General features: G+C 37.3%; 3 protein-coding genes and 2 long non-coding RNA genes across 6 annotated transcripts; 1 reads left to right on the plus strand and 4 right to left on the minus strand.

Annotated features, from left to right (window-relative positions):
* Window positions 1–345: 345 nt before the first annotated feature.
* On the plus strand, window positions 346–1,255 carry LOC134790137 (uncharacterized). Its single transcript, XM_063760927.1, has 2 exons — window positions 346–690; window positions 886–1,255. Exons 1-2 carry the CDS (start codon window positions 450–452, stop codon window positions 1,224–1,226), a joined length of 582 nt encoding a protein of 193 aa, XP_063616997.1. The 5' UTR covers window positions 346–449; the 3' UTR covers window positions 1,227–1,255.
* A 281-nt stretch (window positions 1,256–1,536) lies between these two features.
* LOC134790138 (uncharacterized) lies at window positions 1,537–2,594 on the minus strand. Its single transcript, XM_063760928.1, has 2 exons — window positions 2,378–2,594; window positions 1,537–1,869 (listed from the first exon to the last, which is right to left on the minus strand). Exons 1-2 carry the CDS (start codon window positions 2,500–2,502, stop codon window positions 1,605–1,607), a joined length of 390 nt encoding a protein of 129 aa, XP_063616998.1. The 5' UTR covers window positions 2,503–2,594; the 3' UTR covers window positions 1,537–1,604.
* A 1,000-nt stretch (window positions 2,595–3,594) lies between these two features.
* LOC134790140 (uncharacterized) lies at window positions 3,595–6,491 on the minus strand. Its single transcript, XM_063760929.1, has 3 exons — window positions 6,304–6,491; window positions 5,689–5,955; window positions 3,595–4,603 (listed from the first exon to the last, which is right to left on the minus strand). Exons 1-3 carry the CDS (start codon window positions 6,406–6,408, stop codon window positions 4,490–4,492), a joined length of 486 nt encoding a protein of 161 aa, XP_063616999.1. The 5' UTR covers window positions 6,409–6,491; the 3' UTR covers window positions 3,595–4,489.
* A 5,986-nt stretch (window positions 6,492–12,477) lies between these two features.
* Window positions 12,478–15,130, minus strand: LOC134789564 (uncharacterized). 2 transcript variants are annotated; one of them, XR_010144092.1, is made up of 4 exons: window positions 14,992–15,130; window positions 14,491–14,633; window positions 13,510–13,649; window positions 12,478–12,616 (listed from the first exon to the last, which is right to left on the minus strand). It is a non-coding gene; the product is annotated as an uncharacterized LOC134789564 (long non-coding RNA). The 2 variants fall into 2 exon arrangements; XR_010144093.1 differs by having other exon boundaries at window positions 14,487–14,633.
* A 1,399-nt stretch (window positions 15,131–16,529) lies between these two features.
* Window positions 16,530–17,913, minus strand: LOC134789565 (uncharacterized). The gene is made up of 3 exons (XR_010144094.1): window positions 17,662–17,913; window positions 17,135–17,248; window positions 16,530–16,605 (listed from the first exon to the last, which is right to left on the minus strand). It is a non-coding gene; the product is annotated as an uncharacterized LOC134789565 (long non-coding RNA).
* Between the last annotated feature and the right edge of the window lie 3,675 nt (window positions 17,914–21,588).

Consider the following 21,588-nt stretch of genomic DNA (forward strand, 5'->3'; position numbering starts at 1 on the left):
GTGAAACAACACAATAACATTTTATGACAATGACATGACAGCTATGACACATGCAAATCCATAGATAACATTTTTGTTTTTAAATTAGTGTTGCAGTTAAAGGGTTCCGATCTTGACAATACTACGACACCCATGGCCTTAACATTTGTCGATACGTTTTACTTGCATCTCTTTTTTCTTTACCTAAAACGAAAGTGACGCAGCCACATTTGCACATATACAACAGAAGAGTGTGTTATGCACAAACTTTTTGCTCAATATGTTCTGTACCATTTTATAATCGCTGCGTTTAGAGTAGGTGAACCATAGTCAGTGCTAAACGTCAACGTCAAATTCACGTGTACGTTCAATGCACTTTGCGTTTGCGAATCACATCAAATTCAATTTTACGAAAAATTGTAGCCCTGATGTTAATCACGAATAAGTAGACTTATTTATTCTGTTTGATAATGCCAGATGTAGAAATGGATCGCGTCCCAGAAAACGGTTCTGATGCCGAATCGACTACTCAAGACAGCGTAGAGAACAACTCTGTTTCTAAGTCTGGAAAGTTAATTAACAAGAAGAAAACTAGGAAACGTGGAATAATATTCCTATCTACTATCCCTCCTTACATGAATGTTGCTAAAATAAGAGAAACATTTAGTCAGTTTGGTGAAGTTGGGAGAATTTATCTGCAGTCAAGTGCTAGTAAGTGTTTAAAGGTTATATTTATTTCAAAAATAGTAGATTTTCTCACGTACTTGCTATTTAATGAAAGGCTTCCTCTCCTTCATTTATACAAATATGCCGATCCTTCACATGTTGTAAGTGCCCATTATACAATTAGTACTTTAGTTAATTAGACTTTAAAGCCATATACTAAGACTTACAAATTTATTTCAGAACCTGGAGAAAAGCGCAAACGCGTCCCAAACCAATTCACCGAGGGCTGGGTAGAGTTTCAGAAGAAGAAAGCAGCAAAAGAGGTAGCCCTTAAACTGAACAACACTAAAATCGGTACAAGAAAAAAGTCCCGCTACTATGATATGATTTGGAACATCAAATACATCCCAAGGTTCAAATGGATTCACTTGAGCGAGAGGCTGGCTTACGAGAAGGCTGCCATGAAGCAGAGACTGCGGGCGGAGATATCTCAGGCCAAGAAGGAGGCCCATTACTTGCAGACCAACGTGGAGAAGAGCAAACGATTAAAGAAAAAGAAAGCTAAAGAGGATTCGGTTTAAGGTTTTAAATAAATATTAAAGTTAATTTATGCTTTGTCTTTATTTCCAGTGCTCTTGCTTATCATGATGCATTGTATCTTTCTAATGCCTCCTGGTGCAATATTGATGTGAGCCAAAATTCTTACCGGCGCACTAAGTGGGTTTCAAATGGTATAAAATTATAAATTATGAATGTATTTTAGGTAAACCAGTTTATTGAGATAATAAAGATAAATCACTTCAGAAAAATATCTAATAACTAGAAAATAACTTCAGAAAAATGTATAAAAAATCATTCCTGACTTTGCTGAAGCATGAAGGATAATAAAATATTATGACCATAGCATTTAATAAATATAACCTGTACCCATAAAAAAATCTCTTATTCTGGCTAAATATTTATTTCTGGCTAAAATCAACCCGTCCACTGATAATCTCCTCAACCCGCATCCTCTGCTTGCTATTCAGTGGGTCCGGGGTAAGCTTCTGCATGTATCTCCGTGGCGGTATGTGATGAGACAGTATGCCCTGCGAGAACTCGCGGTGCACGCGCACGCCGCCCAGCGCGAGCGGCTGGAGACGCTCGAAGCTGTACAGCTCTTTCATGAACTGGCGACGCTGCGCGACCTTGGCCCAGTGGTAGCGGTGGCGGCAGACCACGCGGCTGAAATAAAGTTCGGATTTCACAAATTTATGTTATTATACCGTGACAGTGGCAAACAAGTAGCCTATGGACCTTGTTGCTTTAGCGTTGTCACAAGCGCGTTGCTGAAGAATACATGTAACGAAGCCATTTTAATCTATAGCTGGTAATAATATAGCCCATGTGACTAATCTACAATCAATTACATATATTAAAATGCAATATTTTAATATAATTGAACTAATGCTACTGGCTACATTCCTACTAATATTATAATTGCGACAGTAACTCTGTTTGTTACCGCTGAACCGATTTAGGTAAAATTTGCTAATGGAGATTGAGTCCCACAGGCCCAGGATATAGGATAGTAGGTAGTTTTAATCATGGAAATAAATTCTACTCAGACGAAGTTGCTGCTGGCAGAAGCTAGTACAATTTAATAGCTTTATAAAAAATAGCCTAAACCCAAACAAGTATTCATGAAACGACTCTCTGATAGTACAGGTTCTACCAACTAGTAAACACTTACTATGCCAGCCCCAGTTTGGTGTAGCTCGGATGGATACTGACATCTGACCGCGCTAATTCCGGAAACCCCGGGTACAGTGGCACCCGTCGCTTCTTCGGCTCCTCCTGCGCTGGCTGATTCTGCATCTTTAGAGTACCTAGTGTTCTATAGGAAAACTTGTATCTGGGGTACAGTATTTACAGGTATTTGAAGGGATGTCTGGGGATGACTGTTGCTAGGCGATCGATGTTTGATCGTTTGAGAAAAAAGTTTGGAAAACGAGGTTACATGGCTCCGAAGTGCCGGGTGAAAAAAGAAACCCCCCTCTACGCCGCCGTCTGTTAGTGAATGTTAGCAAATACATGCTGGTTTGTTAGTGCACACCGTTGTATGGGGACCTTGCACTTTGAGACTATGCGCTGAAACTTGGCACAGTTGATTGTTAGCTGGTCTTGAGCAGATACAGACCGGTAGACATCGAGAGCCACGTCTCATTTAGTGGGGGGGAGGGGGGAAGTTCGACGCCGCCGCGCTTCACTTGGAGCAACATTTCTCTAAAACTATACCTATTAGGGCATGTGATATCTCATTTTCGGATAAATTAAGGATGAGAAATCTAGTTTTGGAACAAAAACAATGCACTTTCTAACAAAAGAAAGCATAAAGTAGAAAAGACTAAAAAACGTATTTGAGATTTTTTCATAATTATTTAATTTATCCGAAAATGATATATCACATGCCCTAATAGGTATAGTTTTAGAGAAATGTTGCTCCAAGTGAAGCGCGGCGGCGTCGAACTTCCCCCTCGCCCCCACTAAATGAGACGTGGCTTTCGATGTCTACCGGTCTGTATCTGCTCAAGACCAGCTAAGAATCAACTGTGCCAAGTTTCAGCGCATAGTCACAAAGTGCAAGGTGTCGTGCACTAACAAACCAGGTATAGTAAGTATCTGATAAAACGAGAAACGTAGACAGTATTTTTTTTGCGGCTATTTAAATATTTTATCAGGCCCGCTCGGAATTGGACTGGATTTATAGTGCTAGTTTAATTGGCACTTATGACAGTGACAATGTATGGGCGCGCCGTAGGTACTTCACGTAGCGCTTGGCGCGTAGAACGTAGACGAACTCTCGTCTCATTCAGGAGGCAAAAATATCTATTGTTATATGATTCTTATAAAGCAATGAGCATGTCTAACATAAAGCCTAATTTGTAATTTTTACAATAAAAGCCGAAATTAAATTAACAGTTTATTCATACAGCAGTATCATTTAAATTATTAAAACTACTTCCCAACCTTCCCTTGAAGTGTTAACTTTACATACATTTGATAACTTTTCCGGCTAGGAATCTTCACTATGTTGAATCTTTCCACTGAACCTTTGTTCAATCAAATTATTGTAGGATATTAGACCCTAAGACTACACAATTATGGTGCAAATTCACAGTACTCAATATTTTTAAATGCCAAAAACAAGATTATTTGCATACAACTTCTTGTTATTCATCAAATAACAAATATGATAAATCTTTCACTCAACAAGACAAAATGGATTGTTCAATTATATTTCAGAAAAGTAACACCTCTATTAGTATGTGTGATATTAAGGAATTATAAAATGTTTATGGAAGAGTGCACCAAATCCAAGCAAAACCACGTCTTACCAAGTTATTATGCATAGAGAATTTAACAGCAAATTTAATATTTCAGTTTCTAGCCAAAATTGTCTGGTAATGAGATCATGACATCAACACTTAATGAAAAAATATATTGTTGTAGAAAAAAGTATATTAAATGAACTATAATATGTTTCTGTCAAACCAAAGGTAATTGGATTTTATTTCTGGCTAAAATAAATTAAGATATCAGGTTTTATTCATGTATAATTGCTATCCTGGGTAGATGTTTTACATCTTCCGCTGGCCAAGAAAAATCTTTGGCAAAACTTACTGACAATAAAAAATCACAGATACAATAAGAGGAATTAAATTTCTTATTGTTAAAAATCAGTTTAAAACAGTAGTAAATATCTAGTACGTAGACTTTGCGTAAACAAAGCATACTATACAAAGTGTCAGTATTAGAGTCAATTCGACAAATGTTCAGTGGGAAGCGTTGTTTGTGTGTTAGCTCAAGACGCGGAGACAGCGGCCACTCTGCTCTTGCAGACACATTCATTGAAGTCATTCACTAGCACCGCACACAGCAGGGACTTGTTGGGGTTTGTGCTGTAGCATTGCAAGACCTGGAATATGACATACATAACATATGTTATTCAAATAGTTTATTAATAAAATAAAATTAAAATAGCCTTTATTACAGAGTGAATGTACAATAATTTTTAACAGTGAAAATAAATGTATAGCTATATATAATATTTGTTTTACTGAATTCTAGAAACTAAATTTCGATTAGTTTATTATATAGTACAGTTTATTAGAGGAAGAATGGAGATATTATATATTGAACAGGTCCCATAACAGCCTGCTGGTTGGTATTTTGTAAGGTCATTAAACATAGGGGTGTATTCCCATTCGTCCCCACTGGTGACAGATGGGAATAGGTGCTTCATATTCCCATATTCTTATAGGTGCTATATATTTGTTATAAAATACTCACAGGACACTACAACGTACTCGGGTTAAGCGATATTTTTACTCGCAACATAAATGACAGACTGAGAGGACACTCTCTGAAACTGACACGGACGCAGAGTAGTAGCAACCCCAGACGACACTTCCTGTCTAACCGCGTAGTGAAAGTGTGGAACGGTTTACCCGAGTCAGTGATCAGTGCACCTTCGATAAACTCTTTTAAAAACAAACTCGATGAACACTTTCGTAGACTACAAAACACAAGTGGACATTGATGTGCACGTATCAGCTTTAAGCTGCCTGTGCATTTACATATAATAATAATATAAATCCATTCCCATTTGTCCTCACAGTATGGCGGCACTCATGTATGTATATACAAATGGGAATACACCAACAAAGGATGTCAGGTCAGGTTTTAAAGCTACTTGTATTAACAGAGACAAACATGAAATTGCACAATAGCTCTAGTCTGTAGATTTTATTAATAGGTAGATATATTTTTATTAGTCAAATTTAATCAGTAAATACCTATTGCAGCATCCAATATCAACTATTCAGTTTCCAAAGTATATATTTATACAATTTGGTTAAATCTGTGTTAAATTATGAGCTCCTATTTAAAACATTACTTAGTTCATTATGTATGTGCACTGCTATGACAGAATTGGAAAAATTTAATGTACTTTAGCAAAACAGTTTACAGAAGCTTAAGTACAATAACATAATCTAGTACCTTTGCTTTTTCCTCTTGACATGGTGGTAGCTTACTGGCAATTTTATCCTTCTGCGCTAACTCAAACAAATCATTGGCCTCTTTCAGAGTCTTTTGATATTCAATCTGCATCCCGCTGTTGATTTTCTCGTGTGCCCGCTTTAGACCTTCGATCCTCCGAGCCCAGTAGGCCTCTTCTGCCGCGTTGTCTTGTTGCTGCCTTCGCGACTCGTAGTACTGAGGCGGGACGAACTGAGGTGCCACAGGCGCTGCTGGCTGAGCTGCTTGCTGTAATAGTCATTGATAACATTATAAAAGTAAATAGTTTATAGGCTGTTGCTTTTTTTTATGCTTTCAAATCTACGTGGTCATGGCTTAAAAAGTTAATGTACTACTTAAAACCGGCTATTCACAAGTTTAACTCGGTTTTCTAAACTGAAAAATAACCTAGAATTCCAAGGTTATCCATAGAGTAACTTCACTACACAATCGCACTTATTAATCTTTTATTCTCAAGAAGTGAAACGAAAGATAATTAAGTAACTTTTAGTGGTTTGGTAAACAAAACACTTGGCACAGTTTGTTTAATCTAGGCGACATTGATGTAAATTATGTAATTCAAAATCAGTCTCATACATTCGCGGCCAGTTGAGCCTGTATCCTTTCTAACGCGTCCTGGGAAACTTGAATAGCATTTTCGTTATCCACGCTTAGTTTTCTTGTGCTTTGCGAGCCTCCCATGTTATTAAAAAAAATAATTCAAGTAATTTTATGTTCGGCGAATCACGTCAGAAAGTCATTTTTTGACAACTGGCTAAGCTACCATAGAATAGATATACTTAACCCTATTAATGATTAGAGCATGTACCACATGTCATTCATATTTGCATTAGGCAACACTGGCATATTTGATGTCCAAATTGTCCAAAACGAAGTAATGCCAGGGGTGCGAAACTCCTGACTTCGGTCAAACTCGGCTCCGCTCGGCTCAGCATTGCTCCGAGCAATTATTAGGGTTGGCACCACTTGACTTCCTTTTGCGTGCACGACCACAGATAAGATAATCACTTGATTTTTGACAACCCTAAATAGCCGAAAGGGATAGTGCCATATATTAGAAAGGAACAGCATGATTCGACCCTGAACCGCTGTCAAACTTCGTTTTTGTAGGAAGTTTCCTTTCTGTACGGTAGTACTATTAATTATTCTGTGGTAATGCCATCTCTTAAACATTAAAGTGTATGTTCAAAATCACAAATGTAGTTTGAAATTTGAATCAATAATTTTATATTAGAGCTGCATCCAAAAATTGTTGAATAGTTATTAAGCAACTATTAGGAACAGTGCATGAACAGTGTGAGAGTAGAAATATAGGTGGCAGCACTAGAACCGCTCTTTATTCGCAACGCAACTATTAGGAACAGTGCATGAACAGTGTGAGAGTAGAAATATAGGTGGCAGCACTAGAACCGCTCTTTATTCGCAAGACCTCACTAGATGGAGTTGACAGCATCTTCAACTATGTTTGTTGGAACGTTACGAAGTTACATATGTCTTTGGTTACGGTATGGACTACTATACTTGACTATACACGGACTACACAGTACACAACATTGAAATAGTATATATACTAGCAAAAAGCAGAGCTTTGTAAGGGCTCGCGGAGGTTTTCTACCTAAACGTACCGGACCGCGATTTTGATCCAATCCGAGGCTTGTTTCATGTTCGATCGAGTGGGTACGTAATAACGCAGCTATAAGTGAGTGCAAGAAAGAAATATAACTACTAACCGGACCCCGGTTGCTGTCCGGTACGCCTGTCTGTTAGTGTTACAGCTTTTACTTTGTCCATTGAAAACGTGTCCAGACGACAAAATCAAATTGCCAATATCATCCACACGTAATATACAATTTCATAGTGCTTATTACATCGTACACGGTCGCCCAGTACTTGTTGTAAGGAAGCCAACTGGCTTTCCTACATAATGTTGGGTCAGCGAGCCAATGTCCTTGAATTTATTTTTCACACCCCACACAATTGAGCGAAAAACTACCCCGCCTGGACACCTACTGGCGGTAATCACGCTGCTCCGCACATAAACAAACACACACAGTTCCACTAGGTACAGCCAGGGTTCAGCATCAGCTCTATCTTGGGTACTGCTCTTCCAAGTTCTCATTAAGACGTGTCAGATGACCAAAACAGCGTGTGCCTATGTTGCACCAAACCTGAGTTCCACTAGGTACAGCCAGGGTTTAGCATCAGCTCTATCTTGGGTACTAATCTCCTAAGTGCTCATCAAGACGAGTCGGATGACCAAAACAGCGTGTGCCTATGTTGCACCAAACCTGAGCTCCACTAGATACAGCCAGGGTTCAAGATCAGCTTTATCTGGGATACTACTCTCCTAAGTGCTCATCAAGACGAGTCGGATGACCAAACCATAATGTGCCTTTGTTACACCAAACCTGAGTTCCACAGCCAGGATTCTGGGTCATTTTGCTGAACTGCACGCCGACGTTGCGATTGGCGTGCAGTTCCCATACAAGTTGCAGTCGGGTTGTAGTCCGTCTGTAAACAAGTCCGTCACAAAAAAGGCTCGGTACGGAACTGTAATAACTACAGAACCATTGCACTAATATCCCATGCCAGTAAAATTCTGCTTTACATCATCAACGCGAGACTAAGATCTTACCTAGACTGGCAAATACCCCAAGAACAAGCCGGTTTTGTGAAAGAGAGGGGCACCAGAGAGCAAATCCTAAACCTTCGGCTTATAATAGAAAAGTGTTATGAATATAACACCCCAACTTTCATGTGTTTTGTGGATTACCAAAAGGCTTTCGACTGCGTTAAGTGGGAGAAACTGTGGAAAGTTCTTTCTGAGACAGGTGTACCAGACCACCTCGTAATGCTAGTCCGCAAGCTGTATGAGTCAGGATACGGCACTGTGACTGTAGGAGATTTAACATCAGGCCGTTTCAAATTCCATAAGGGTGTTCGCCAAGGATGCGTGATATCTCCCATCCTTTTTAATATTTATGGAGAGCACATAATGCGACAAACTCTAGATGGCTGGGAAGGTGGCATAAAGGTAGGCGGAGTAAAGATATCTAACCTCAGGTACGCGGATGATACCACCCTTTTCGCATCATCGGAAAATGAAATGGCGGAGTTGCTTCACAAACTGGAAACCATCAGTATGGAAATGGGACTTGCTATTAATAAATCTAAGACCAAGCTCATGATCATTGACCGTTTCACAGCTATCCAACGCACCAATCTCCTACGTGACTACGAAACCGTAACCCAGTTCCAATACCTTGGCTCACTGATTACCAACAAAGGAAGTAGCGAACCTGAGATACGGAGACGGATTGGCATGGCAAAGTCTGCAATGACCCAACTGAGCAAAGTTTGGAGAGACCGTAATATTAGCCACCGGACTAAAATACACCTGGTCCGCACCCTTGTCTTCTCCATTGCTCTATACAGTACAGGGGCCCTACCGTGAAAATCGAACGATAGAGCGCCATCCGCACGTAAATTAGTTCGAACGAACCAACTGAAGCCTACCGGGAAACTCTTTCGTTTTGGCTTACGTCTTTCGAATCCATAGAATTGACCGACGTGAATGGAATGAACGAACCTAACGTTAAGTGTGCATCACACTTCACATCCTACGCTGGGACATTAAACCGGTAAATTAATAATTTACTTAAAACTGAGTTAGATATACTTAAATAATTAGTTTTACGTACTTATAACATACAATGATACTAAAAACCTTCGTAGAATAAGTTTTAATACCAATTTAACATTTTTTGCTGTTTGTCGAATATAATTTTAATAGATTAAGCAGTAGTGTCAAGACTGTCAATGTCAAATTCATTGTTTACTGTCTCATGGCTGTCTTGATGGCGCCGATGTTTGTCTGTTGGACCACATATTTTAATATTATAAAATTTGTATTTACATTGAAAAGGTAAGAAAATCTTTATCTTGTCTTTAAAAAAAACTTTCTAAGCAGAAGAAATTACCGTTATAATTGAAGTACTTGACGAATTTTTGAAACTATGTATCACAATGTACCTACTTTTGATTATTTTAGTTGCTTTTAAACATATAAATTACTTCCTAGTACCCGATGACTTTCGAAACTACATATGTAGTTTCATTGCATACTTTTGGTTACTCTCGCTCGACTTATGAAACAAATAAGAATAAGATACTTGTTAAACAGTGAACAGTTGTAGTTTTTACATAAAATAATTATTTTAGCAGTTTAAAGGATAATTTTCAATCTACCTATTATTAATATTTTCTCAAAAGTAATTTATTTTATTACTTTGTAAGTTCTTAAGGTCAAATAGTCTATTGATTGTCCGCGGCTCCTGTAGCCGGTTATTTTAGAAAAATATGCTCTAATTCATGTGTTTTTTTAGTTCCAGACTAGTGGGAATCACAATGGACCTACAGTGAGCACCCTGGCAAGGAATATGTTCAAGCTTATAGCTTCCAGCTATTGCTGGAAAATGGAAATTTCTATAATGATATGGAGGCCAACAAAGGTAGGCATTTTTACTGATTTAAATCACAGTAACGTTTCGTACTCATGAAACTATCCTGATTCTGTATGAGATAATCTACGATTTTCTTTCACTTTCATACTTTCTTTGAAATAAAAGTGTCTGCCCAACGCCAACTAGGTACATGGGTACCTACTTACCTAGATGCCAAGTAGGCTAGCTACATACTTATATATCCTATACGTCATGCTTTAAAGGTCTACAAATGTCTAAATTATAATAAATAAGAATAATTAGATTTGACATATAAACTTAATTTCAATTTCACACCGTTCACTGGAGTATGGTTTAATACAATAATTTGTATATATCTAAATATAATTCTTGTTTTTATTAACATTTCCACAGACTCCAGAGCATGTCTGGCAGCGCCTCATAGGGCTATCCTGCCCTCGACTCCCAGTCTACCAGCCGCGCCGGTCCGTCGCCTAATCACAACTCCAACCCGGTCAACCGCAACAGGAGCCACAAGAATGTGAGGTGGTGCTGGAGATGAAGGTGATCGAAGCCAACGACCACTTATACACCCGCGAACTGATGCGGTGGAAAAAACTTTGGTCTTTTTTTAACATTAATTTTATAACTTTATTTGCTTAGACTGATTTGAAATATTCTTTATTGAAAGTGTATAATGTATATAGAGATTTGTCCGATTTTTGTTAAAACAAAAAATAATAAAATTATACGCAAAGTATATTTTATTGAATTTAGCTATTTTTATCAGTACACGGAAGCGTCGCGACTATATCTCGCGGATCGTCGGGCAGTGGTCGAACACGTAGTTGGGAGATTTTCAATAAAAAGTTTGTCTTCACATTAACATTGTTTTATTTATTAATTTGTGTAAAAAATTTAACAATTTTACCAGGCTAAGGGTTAAGGGTTATATTTCCCACGTATGGCACTTCAAACATCTGTTCTATTTTTGATGAGTAAGACATTCAATTGTCATTTTCGAAATGTTAGCCTGGTAAAGGGTTAAAATTGTATAATTATATTTTAAATATTAATATAATAAAATTTGGGACTAGCTGAATGCAGCACATGCACAAACAGGCGGCAAATGGGCAGAAGCTTCCTCCTCCTCGCTTATTGTCTACATTCGAAAAGAGTTAGTCAGACCAAGATATTAAGCGATTTTTATAGCACAGACGCGCAAATGTTATTTAAATACATAATTTCATAGAAATTTGGAATTTAAAATACACTTGCACGTTTGTGCCATAAAAATAGCTGCATACTTATCTTGGTCTCACTCTAATGTCATTTACATATTATTGACTAATCATTGACTATGTTTATTTGCACATACAAGAGTAAGAAATAAAATAGCCTACCTAACCTTATAAAATTATTTATCATAGGTACATTTATAACCGTTTCGGTGCGGTTGGCACGACAGGCGTGTCATCAATGATTTCAACGTGTGGCGCATGACACGACAGGCGTGCGATCATATTCTATGGCGTAAGGCACGCCTGCCGTGTCATGAAATAATTGTTCGCCGCCACAGCCAAAAGTTTTCGAAGTTTACACAACTCAGATATAATATAACATTTAGATTTTTACATTACAAGTCTTATATATTTCGTTCGTGTGTAATTATTCCTTTACGAGTAACATGTTTGCTTATCGTTATATACTATACTACTACACTGATTGTTTTGTAACAAAATTCTGCCATGGAATTTTGAACAATACATACATCTTAAAAAATAAACACACGCATTATACATCTTTAAATTTTAAAGTATTCTATCTATCTATCTTTGTATATCTACATCATTTATATCGATGGTCAAATATTCAGAACTATACTAGACAAAGTTATGCAATCATAGTTAATAACACAATCGGCACAATCTGTGTCTGGTTAAGACACATATTTTAAATCACTCAGAAACAAATGTAATTTATTGTACCTGCTAGGTATATTACTCCGTAGTCAACTTGGCCAATACAACTCTTAGTGCTGCTAATCGTGTATTAGTTTAACTAGCAGGTACAATAAATTACACAATTTATTCCTGTAAAGGAGGCGATTCAAATATATGCATGTGCCTTATTATCCTTATGCCTTACATTAGCTTTCTAAGGTGAATTTAATAATTACCACAGCATGGCCTCATAGGAAATAAGACTAGTTTGCTAGCCTCTGCTTATATAGTAGATAAGTCTTAGTCTTCTTCTATACTACGTAGGTACGGGGCATTTGGTAATAGTTGCATTATCAGCTGGTAATGTAGCTCCTTGAAAAGCCGGCAGTGTTATTTTCATCGCCGTCGTCGGGAGTACGGTCTTCGCGTATAGGCACAGCACGGATCACAGATCAGACAGTAGTGGCCATGGTGGTGGTGTAACTGAAACATCATAAGAACTGGTATTAGAATTATTACTATACTTACTATGTACTAATATTACTGTTTGACATCTTCATTACATTACTAGGAATTTCATTATTATTTAGAACAGCGGTAGGCAACAGGCGGCCCGTGAACCTCTCACTTGCGACCCGCGAGCCCCCTTGGCTATTTTGTATGTAATATTGACAAACGACAATGTTTGATAAAGTAACACATATTAACAAAGTGCGGCCCGCTTCAACTTTTTAACTACTATGTGGCCCTTGGCTGCTAAAATGATGCCGACCGCTGATTTAGAATACTAATTTTATGATTCTTATTTTCTTTAGACGCTAGTTTACAATGACTTCGCCATTTTGAAAGTTTTCGACGTGTAATAGTTACATGTCGTTGAAGTGTCGCCGGGAAACAGACACACACCAACAATGCGCGTGCTATCCCTGTGGAAAGCGTATCTAAGTATAAGCCTATAGTAGGACCTATGCCGATGGTTGTTGGATCTGTCGGCGAATGAAACAGCTTTCTCGTCACCCACCAATGCAAATCTACACAATGGATGGTTAACTTCATAGCTACAGTCCAAAACGCAGACATATTCGCAGACAAGTGGCCGTCCCTACAACGTAGTATCAGGATTTTTTTAAACTCTGCCTATGTTACTTAATATCAGTTTTTTTTTAAATATCTAGGTAACTTAGTAATACATAATATGTATGTTAGAGATAGTTCGAAAAGTGTATACATATTTATGAATTTTATGATACTGACTATGTATTATTAACAGTATAAGTGTCTTGGCATCTTGCAGCTGTAAACTTATACTTAGTGTTTGCCTGAATAAATAAAAAATAATAAAGAACTGCAAATCAGTGTCCATAACACTAAGTTACCTTTTAATATCCCAAATGTTAGCTCTATAGTGGAGCGCGCCTTCTTTTGTATGGCGTTATAGCCTCGGGGATTCTTCTGCGGCGCCGCTTGCAGAAATCATAAGGTGTCCCGTGTTCCCGCAGTGGATACCCGGAGTCTTCTAAAATTATAATAAGCACATTATATTAATAGTGGGTTAATATCTACCTAAAAACCATCGCTGGTGTTACGGAACCTTTCCTGAAGGCCGCAATGGAAACATTTATTTGTAACTAACACAAACAAACGAAGAGTCTCTCACCCTAAATGCATATACAATAAGCGGCAATTATTGCCGTTCTGTCAGGGATAATAATATAAAATAAGACACAATTATATTCCTATTATTTCCGTCCTCCACATTTTGCAACTAGAGTTAGACCAAGATAAGGCTGCAACGATATTGATAGCATGCACAGTGTAGGTAAGTGTTATTTATGCGTCATAATTTCATAGAAGTTTGACGTTTAAAATAACAGTTGCACTGCGTGTGCTATCAGAATCATTGCAGTCTTTTCTTGGTCTAACTCTAGGGTCATTCGAAATATTTCGTAAATAGTTTCCGTGATGAGCTAAACCTTTTAGCAGCCAAGGGCCACATAAGTACATAGTTGTTAACAATGTTGAAGTGGGCCGCACTTTATTAATATTTGTGAATTTATCAGATATTGTCGTTTGTCAATATTACATACAAAATAGCCAGCAAGGCTCGCGGGCCGGGCTGCAAGCGAAAGATTAGCAGGCCGCATGCAGCCCGCGGGCCGCCTGTTGCCGACCGCTGCGTTAAACCATTAATGAACCCCTGACGTAACATGTGCATCTATGTCTGTCTGTAGTACGTAGCTCCCAAACACACATACACTCACACAGGCTCATTGATCTTACTGTAGGATCGTTTAGTGTATGATTAAGAACACAATATATATTTATATAAATTATTAAGTTATAACATACCTACCTACCTAATGTGCGCTATTTCGCTGGTACCACATGCCCGCTGCTCGAAGTAGTCTTGACTAATGCTATTGCTACATATGAAGGCGTCGTGGGTTGCCCTGCCGTACGACGCGTCCATGTTAATGATGTAGTTGACTTGTTCCCATATCTGAAAACCGAACGTTACATAATGTTAATTTATATTTCACCATAGTACGAATTTAGTTAGCTTAGCTCCCTTTTGCTTGTATTGTACAATTCTAATTTATTCCTATTTTTTCAGTCATCCACATTTTACATCTAGCGTCATTCGACAATTTTGTAAATCATTTTTTCCATGATGCGCTAACTAAACGATTAATTGATTGTGTGTGTGTGTGTGTGTGTGTGAATTAATAAAAATGAACACACACACACACACACACACACACATACACACACATGCTGATTAATATTACTGTGGTATCGTAGTGCGTGATTAGAAACACCAAATATATGTATATAAATTATAACACATATGTACATACCTAATGTACACTATTTCGCTGGTGCCACACATGCCAGCTGCTCGAAGTAATCTCGACTAACGCTGTTGCTCCATATAAAGGGGTCGTAGGTTGTCCCACCATACGACTTGTCCACGTAATTGATATGATCCCGTATCTGAAAACCAAACGTCAGTTGTTGTTAATTTCTGTTTCACTTTAGTACGAAGTTACAAAAAAAGGAAGTCAAATTCAAATCATGAATATTTTAGAGTAGGTATACAGTAGTATACACATCTTCTATAAAGTCTGGAAATAAGTAATGTAAGGCTTAGTAAATTAAATTAATTAATAATCCATACTTTCATACTAATATTATAAATGCGCGTAAAAGTGTGTCTGTCTGTTACCTCTTGACGCTTAAACCCCTGAACCGATTTGGACTAAATTTGGTATGGATATAGTTTGGGCCCCGAGAAAGGGTTAGTTTTTTTCAATCATCGTCATCATCCCACGCAGACGATGTCGCGGGCAGAAGCTAGTAATTAATAAATATCTTGGACACGGCGCGTATAGTACCTACGTCAATTCCTCTCACTGCGGCCTTGACCACCGGCAGCTTGGGCCTTGCCCCGCTGCTGGCGGCATTCTAGGTTAGTTTTTTTAATAATATGTTTATATTTTTTTTATTGTTTTGTGATTTTTTTTATATTCTACTTATATATTCAAATCGTAAAAAACCTAAAAGCTAAGACACAAATCGACCTAGTCCAATAGAAAGCTAAATAAAGCTTGTATTGTGAGTAGTAAATGAAGATATAATTATACAATAGATAGAATAATATAAAACATTCATAACTCCGGATCATATATCTGTGATAAACACAGAAATAAATACCTTTACCAGGATTCGAGCTCGAAAATTCCTCTTTCATTGACGGGGTCACTACCGTACCGACTGGGCTAAGAGCCAGTTTAAAATTAAAATATTTTGGGATTAGAATAAACTGGTTAACATTATTATTCCACAAAATTATTTTTACACACATGGAAAACATGAAATATACTGATCAATATATCAACCTCCTAACAGGATAAAGAGGCAATCTTTTTTTATAAGGTACACTAAAGAGACAACTTTCAAAACATTATTACAATAGTATACAGTAGTATAAGTAAGAGGTAGGTTTTTTTATAAAATTGCCCTTCAAAACAAGCACAGAAATAGACAAGCTGTTTTAGCTGCTTCTATTAGACTAATAATAATAATATATCTGCCGGAAATAAAATTGCGTATCATTTTATTAGGCAGTCGTCCGTTTTATACCATTTATATCCCTTAGCCCAGTACTTATCATCACCATCGCTTGCACGCATTAGCCTAGTTAATTTTAGATACCATCAACTCTCAATAGTCCTTACACCCTGGCGGATGCTGCCTCTGCGTGTGTTCCATGACGCGGGCAAGGGCAGCATCCGCTCGGTTTACCCCTTACATTTCATTAAGTGTCAAAAGGGACTCACGTGTTGCCTACGGCTCCGCGCACGCCTCCCAAAGGTCCGGAACACCATTGTTCCGTGATGGAAAATATATACAAGAAGCGGTCTTCATATTCCTATGGCCCATGAAGGGTCACATGTGTGCATCGAAAACCCCTGGAATGCAGAATGAAATTATTAGTACTTAATTTATGAAATATGATATAAGATTAATGTGCATTACTTCTAATGTACAATGTATGTATAACTATTTTTTTGAGAAGAGCCCTGCTAAGTATTTACTGAAATACTGGTTAAGTACTACTTAGCATCAATTATGTATATATGTAAACTTCTTTTAGAATTGGGTAGATACGTAATTATTGTATGTAGGTAAGATTACCTACATATAAGGAACACTGTGTATAGATAGAGTGGGGGCTAGAACAACCTTAACTGTAAATGTTTTATGTATTTATTTATTTTAACATTTCAATCAGGTAAGAAGACCCATATATTACAAATACAATTTGACTGGACAATTATTCTTCTTTTTAAACCCAAGTTTTTTTTTAACAATATCTATCAGTATATTTTATAAATTCATATTCATTCATGGTATATTAAGTAGTACGTGCCAGGTACTCACAGTATTATTTTATCTGATATGAGGTTATTATAAATAATGTAAACAAATTTCACTTACCCGGCTTTAATGATAGCCCATACTGATAAGACCGGGGTAATTTAGCAGTTGGACACCGCTTGCTGAGAAACAGGCATCCATTTGGTCCCGGCCCACTTCATCTTGATAATCTGCCTGCCATAAAAGTTTAAATGGAAAAATAACGTAGAAGTACACTACTTTGCGAACAACTCAGTTTGAATCTCGGCATTATTTATTTATGTGATGAGCACAGATATCTGTTCCTGAGTCATTTGGTGTGTGTTTTCTATGTGTGTATTTATTATATATCACAACATAAGCCTTCTTGAGCTTATTGTGGGGCTTTGTCAATTTGGGTAAGATTGTTCTTCTGTATAATACAAAAATACATTCTATCAAATGGTATATTATTTTAATTAGATACTGACAGACACTACATAGCTTCCCACGAAGGTAGAACTTTGAATACTTGAAACATACATCTTGCAATGCTCTAGACCTTTTATTGTGAATGTTCAATGTTTTGACTATTTGATTAATGACACGAAATAATCTAAAAAGTATACCTTATTGAACAGGGTCCTACAGCTATTTCGTCGTGGATGTGGAAATATGCAGCGTGGTATTTACAAACTCCGCGTCCAGAACTTTCACTTAGCGGAATTTTTCTCGCATTAGGCACCTATAGAAGCGGCTTGTTGCCGGATTTCTTCAGCCAGGTTCTCTTGCGACAGAAACATCTTTGTAATAGTTCACAAACAAACAGTACAATTTCACGCAGCACGACACAATCAACTATAATAATAAGATACACGAAGGGCATGATACCCTATTATGACAGAATGAAATTGCCAGGTCATGAAATTGAAAAAACACGAGCACTGCTTTGAAACTGCGAGTTGATCGAGCATAATCCCCAAATATCTATTTATTCATCCCGCTGCAGTGCTCAAAAACCGAGGACATTCAAAATATTTGCAAAACAATGCGCGGATTCACTGCCACAAAAACGGGATAAAAAGCTGAAAGGTGAGTTATCTGGCAGCACTGTGATAAACGAAAGAACAACGTTAGCTCTTGAGGTAACGTGTGTTTTGACAGTTCTTTACGAATTTCGTGCTGTCAAAAACTCCGAAAATTGCGTTTCGCGGTAGGTCTATGGAACGTTATTCGATCCATAATCGTCTTTCGAACGGGCCGCTCGATGACGGCTGTCTTCGCGGTAGCAAACCGTGTTTTATCTGTCAGAATTGCCCGCAATTGACGATTTTCGGTATTCGCGGTAGCCCCACAGAGACGTGGACATTCAAAGCCGCTGATAGACAGAGAATCGACTCTTTTGAGATGTGGTGCTGGCGACGTATGCTAAGAATACCATGGACGGCCCGCCGCACCAACATATCTATTCTAAAACAATTAAAAATAGAAAAGACTCAACGTCTATCCACAACCTGTTTGCAACGAATATTGCGGTACTTTGGCCATGTTACACGCAGGGATACCAGCAATTTGGAACGCCTTATCGTGACCGGTAAAATAGAGGGAAAAAGGCTTAGGGGTAGAAGTCCCAAACGATGGTCGGACCAAATAGCGGAGGAACTAAAAATACCTGTCAGCGACGCACTCCACCAAGCTACAGAACGGGACCGATGGAGACAACTAGTTGACGGAATCTAACGGAGTCACGATCCTCAGCAATGAGGGACCGATTGAAGAGAGATGAATGTTTATTTGTACCTTTACAAAGGTACTTGAGCTTGTTTAAGCTAACTCTGCACCGTGTTTGATAGCGTAGAGTGTCGAAGTATTATTTTAAACGTCATGTCATAAAAATTAAAAAAAAATATCGTATGTTTGTGATCTTACGTAAGAACTATGAAAACCCCTTCCCACCACCTTGTAAGAAAAAATAAGATATGTTCGACCCCCCGCCTCCCCAAAATCGTCTTACGTAATAAATAAATGGCGCCAAAACTGGGGCCCTACCGTGAAAATCGAACGATAGAGCGCCATCCGCACGTAAATTAGTTCGAACGAACCAACTGAAGCCTACCGGGAAACTCTTTCGTTTTGGCTTACGTCTTTCGAATCCATAGAATTGACCGACGTGAATGGAATGAACGAACCTAACGTTAAGTGTGCATCACACTTCACATCCTACGCTGGGACATTAAACCGGTAAATTAATAATTTACTTAAAACTGAGTTAGATATACTTAAATAATTAGTTTTACGTACTTATAACATACAATGATACTAAAAACCTTCGTAGAATAAGTTTTAATACCAATTTAACATTTTTTGCTGTTTGTCGAATATAATTTTAATAGATTAAGCAGTAGTGTCAAGACTGTCAATGTCAAATTCATTGTTTACTGTCTCATGGCTGTCTTGATGTCGCCGATGTTTGTCTGTTGTACCACATATTTTAATATTATAAAATTTGTATTTACATTGAAAAGGTAAGAAAATCTTTATCTTGTCTTTAAAAAAAACTTTCTAAGCAGAAGAAATTACCGTTATAATTGAAGTACTTGACGAATTTTTGAAACTATGTATCACAATGTACCTACTTTTGATTATTTTAGTTGCTTTTAAACATATAAATTACTTCCTAGTACCCGATGACTTTCGAAACTACATATGTAGTTTCATTGCATACTTTTGGTTACTCTCGCTCGACTTATGAAACAAATAAGAATAAGATACTTGTTAAACAGTGAACAGTTGTAGTATTTACATAAAATAATTATTTTAGCAGTTTAAAGGATAATTTTCAATCTACCTATTATTAATATTTTCTCAAAAGTAATTTATTTTATTACTTTGTAAGTTCTTAAGGTCAAATAGTCTATTGATTGTCCGCGGCTCCTGTAGCCGGTTATTTTAGAAAAATATGCTCTAATTCATGTGTTTTTTTAGTTCCAGACTAGTGGGAATCACAATGGACCTAAAGTGAGCACCCTGGCAAGGAATATGTTCAAGCTTATAGCTTCCAGCTATTGCTGGAAAATGGAAATTTCTATAATGATATGGAGGCCAACAAAGGTAGGCATTTTTACTGATTTAAATCACAGTAACGTTTCGTACTCATGAAACTATCCTGATTGTGTATGAGATAATCTACGATTTTCTTTCACTTTCATACTTTCTTTGAAATAAAAGTGTCTGCCCAACGCCAACTAGGTACATGGGTACCTACTTACCTAGATGCCAAGTAGGCTAGCTACATACTTATATATCCTATACGTCATGCTTTAAAGGTCTACAAAGTCTAAATTATAATAAATAAGAATAATTAGATTTGACATATAAACTTAATTTCAATTTCACACCGTTCACTGGAGTATGGTTTAATACAATAATTTGTATATATCTAAATATAATTCTTGTTTTTATTAACATTTCCACAGACTCCAGAGCATGTCTGGCAGCGCCTCATAGGGTTATCCTGCCCTCGACTCCCAGTCTACCAGCCGCGCCGGTCCGTCGCCTAATCACAACTCCAACCCGGTCAACCGCAACAGGAGCCACAAGAATGTGAGGTGGTGCTGGAGATGAAGGTGATCGAAGCCAACGACCACTTATACACCCGCGAACTGATGCGGTGGAAAAAACTTTGGTCTTTTTTTAACATTAATTTTATAACTTTATTTGCTTAGACTGATTTGAAATATTCTTTATTGAAAGTGTATAATGTATATAGAGATTTGTCCGATTTTTGTTAAAACAAAAAATAATAAAATTATACGCAAAGTATATTTTATTGAATTTAGCTATTTTTATCAGTACACGGAAGCGTCGCGACTATATCTCGCGGATCGTCGGGCAGTGGTCGAACACGTAGTTGGGAGATTTTCAATAAAAAGTTTGTCTTCACATTAACATTGTTTTATTTATTAATTTGTGTAAAAAATTTAACAATTTTACCAGGCTAAGGGTTAAGGGTTATATTTCCCACGTATGGCACTTCAAACATCTGTTCTATTTTTGATGAGTAAGACATTCAATTGTCATTTTCGAAATGTTAGCCTGGTAAAGGGTTAAAATTGTATAATTATATTTTAAATATTAATATAATAAAATTTGGGACTAGCTGAATGCAGCACATGCACAAACAGGCGGCAAATGGGCAGAAGCTTCCTCCTCTTCCCTTATTGTCTACATTCAAAAAGACTTAGTCAGACCAAGATATTAAGCGATTTTTATAGCACAGACGCGCAAATGTTATTTAAATACATAATTTCATAGAAATTTGGAATTTAAAATACACTTGCACGTTTGTGCTATAAAAATAGCTGCATACTTATCTTGGTCTCACTCTAATGTCATTTACATATTATTGACTAATCATTGACTATGTTTATTTGCACATACAAGAGTAAGAAATAAAATAGCCTACCTAACCTTATAAAATTATTTATCATAGGTACATTTATAACCGTTTCGGTGCGGTTGGCACGACAGGCGTGTCATCAATGATTTCAACGTGT

The sequence above is a fragment of the Cydia splendana genome, chromosome 4 (assembly GCF_910591565.1).
Source record: "Cydia splendana chromosome 4, ilCydSple1.2, whole genome shotgun sequence".
NCBI lineage: Eukaryota > Metazoa > Arthropoda > Insecta > Lepidoptera > Tortricidae > Cydia > Cydia splendana.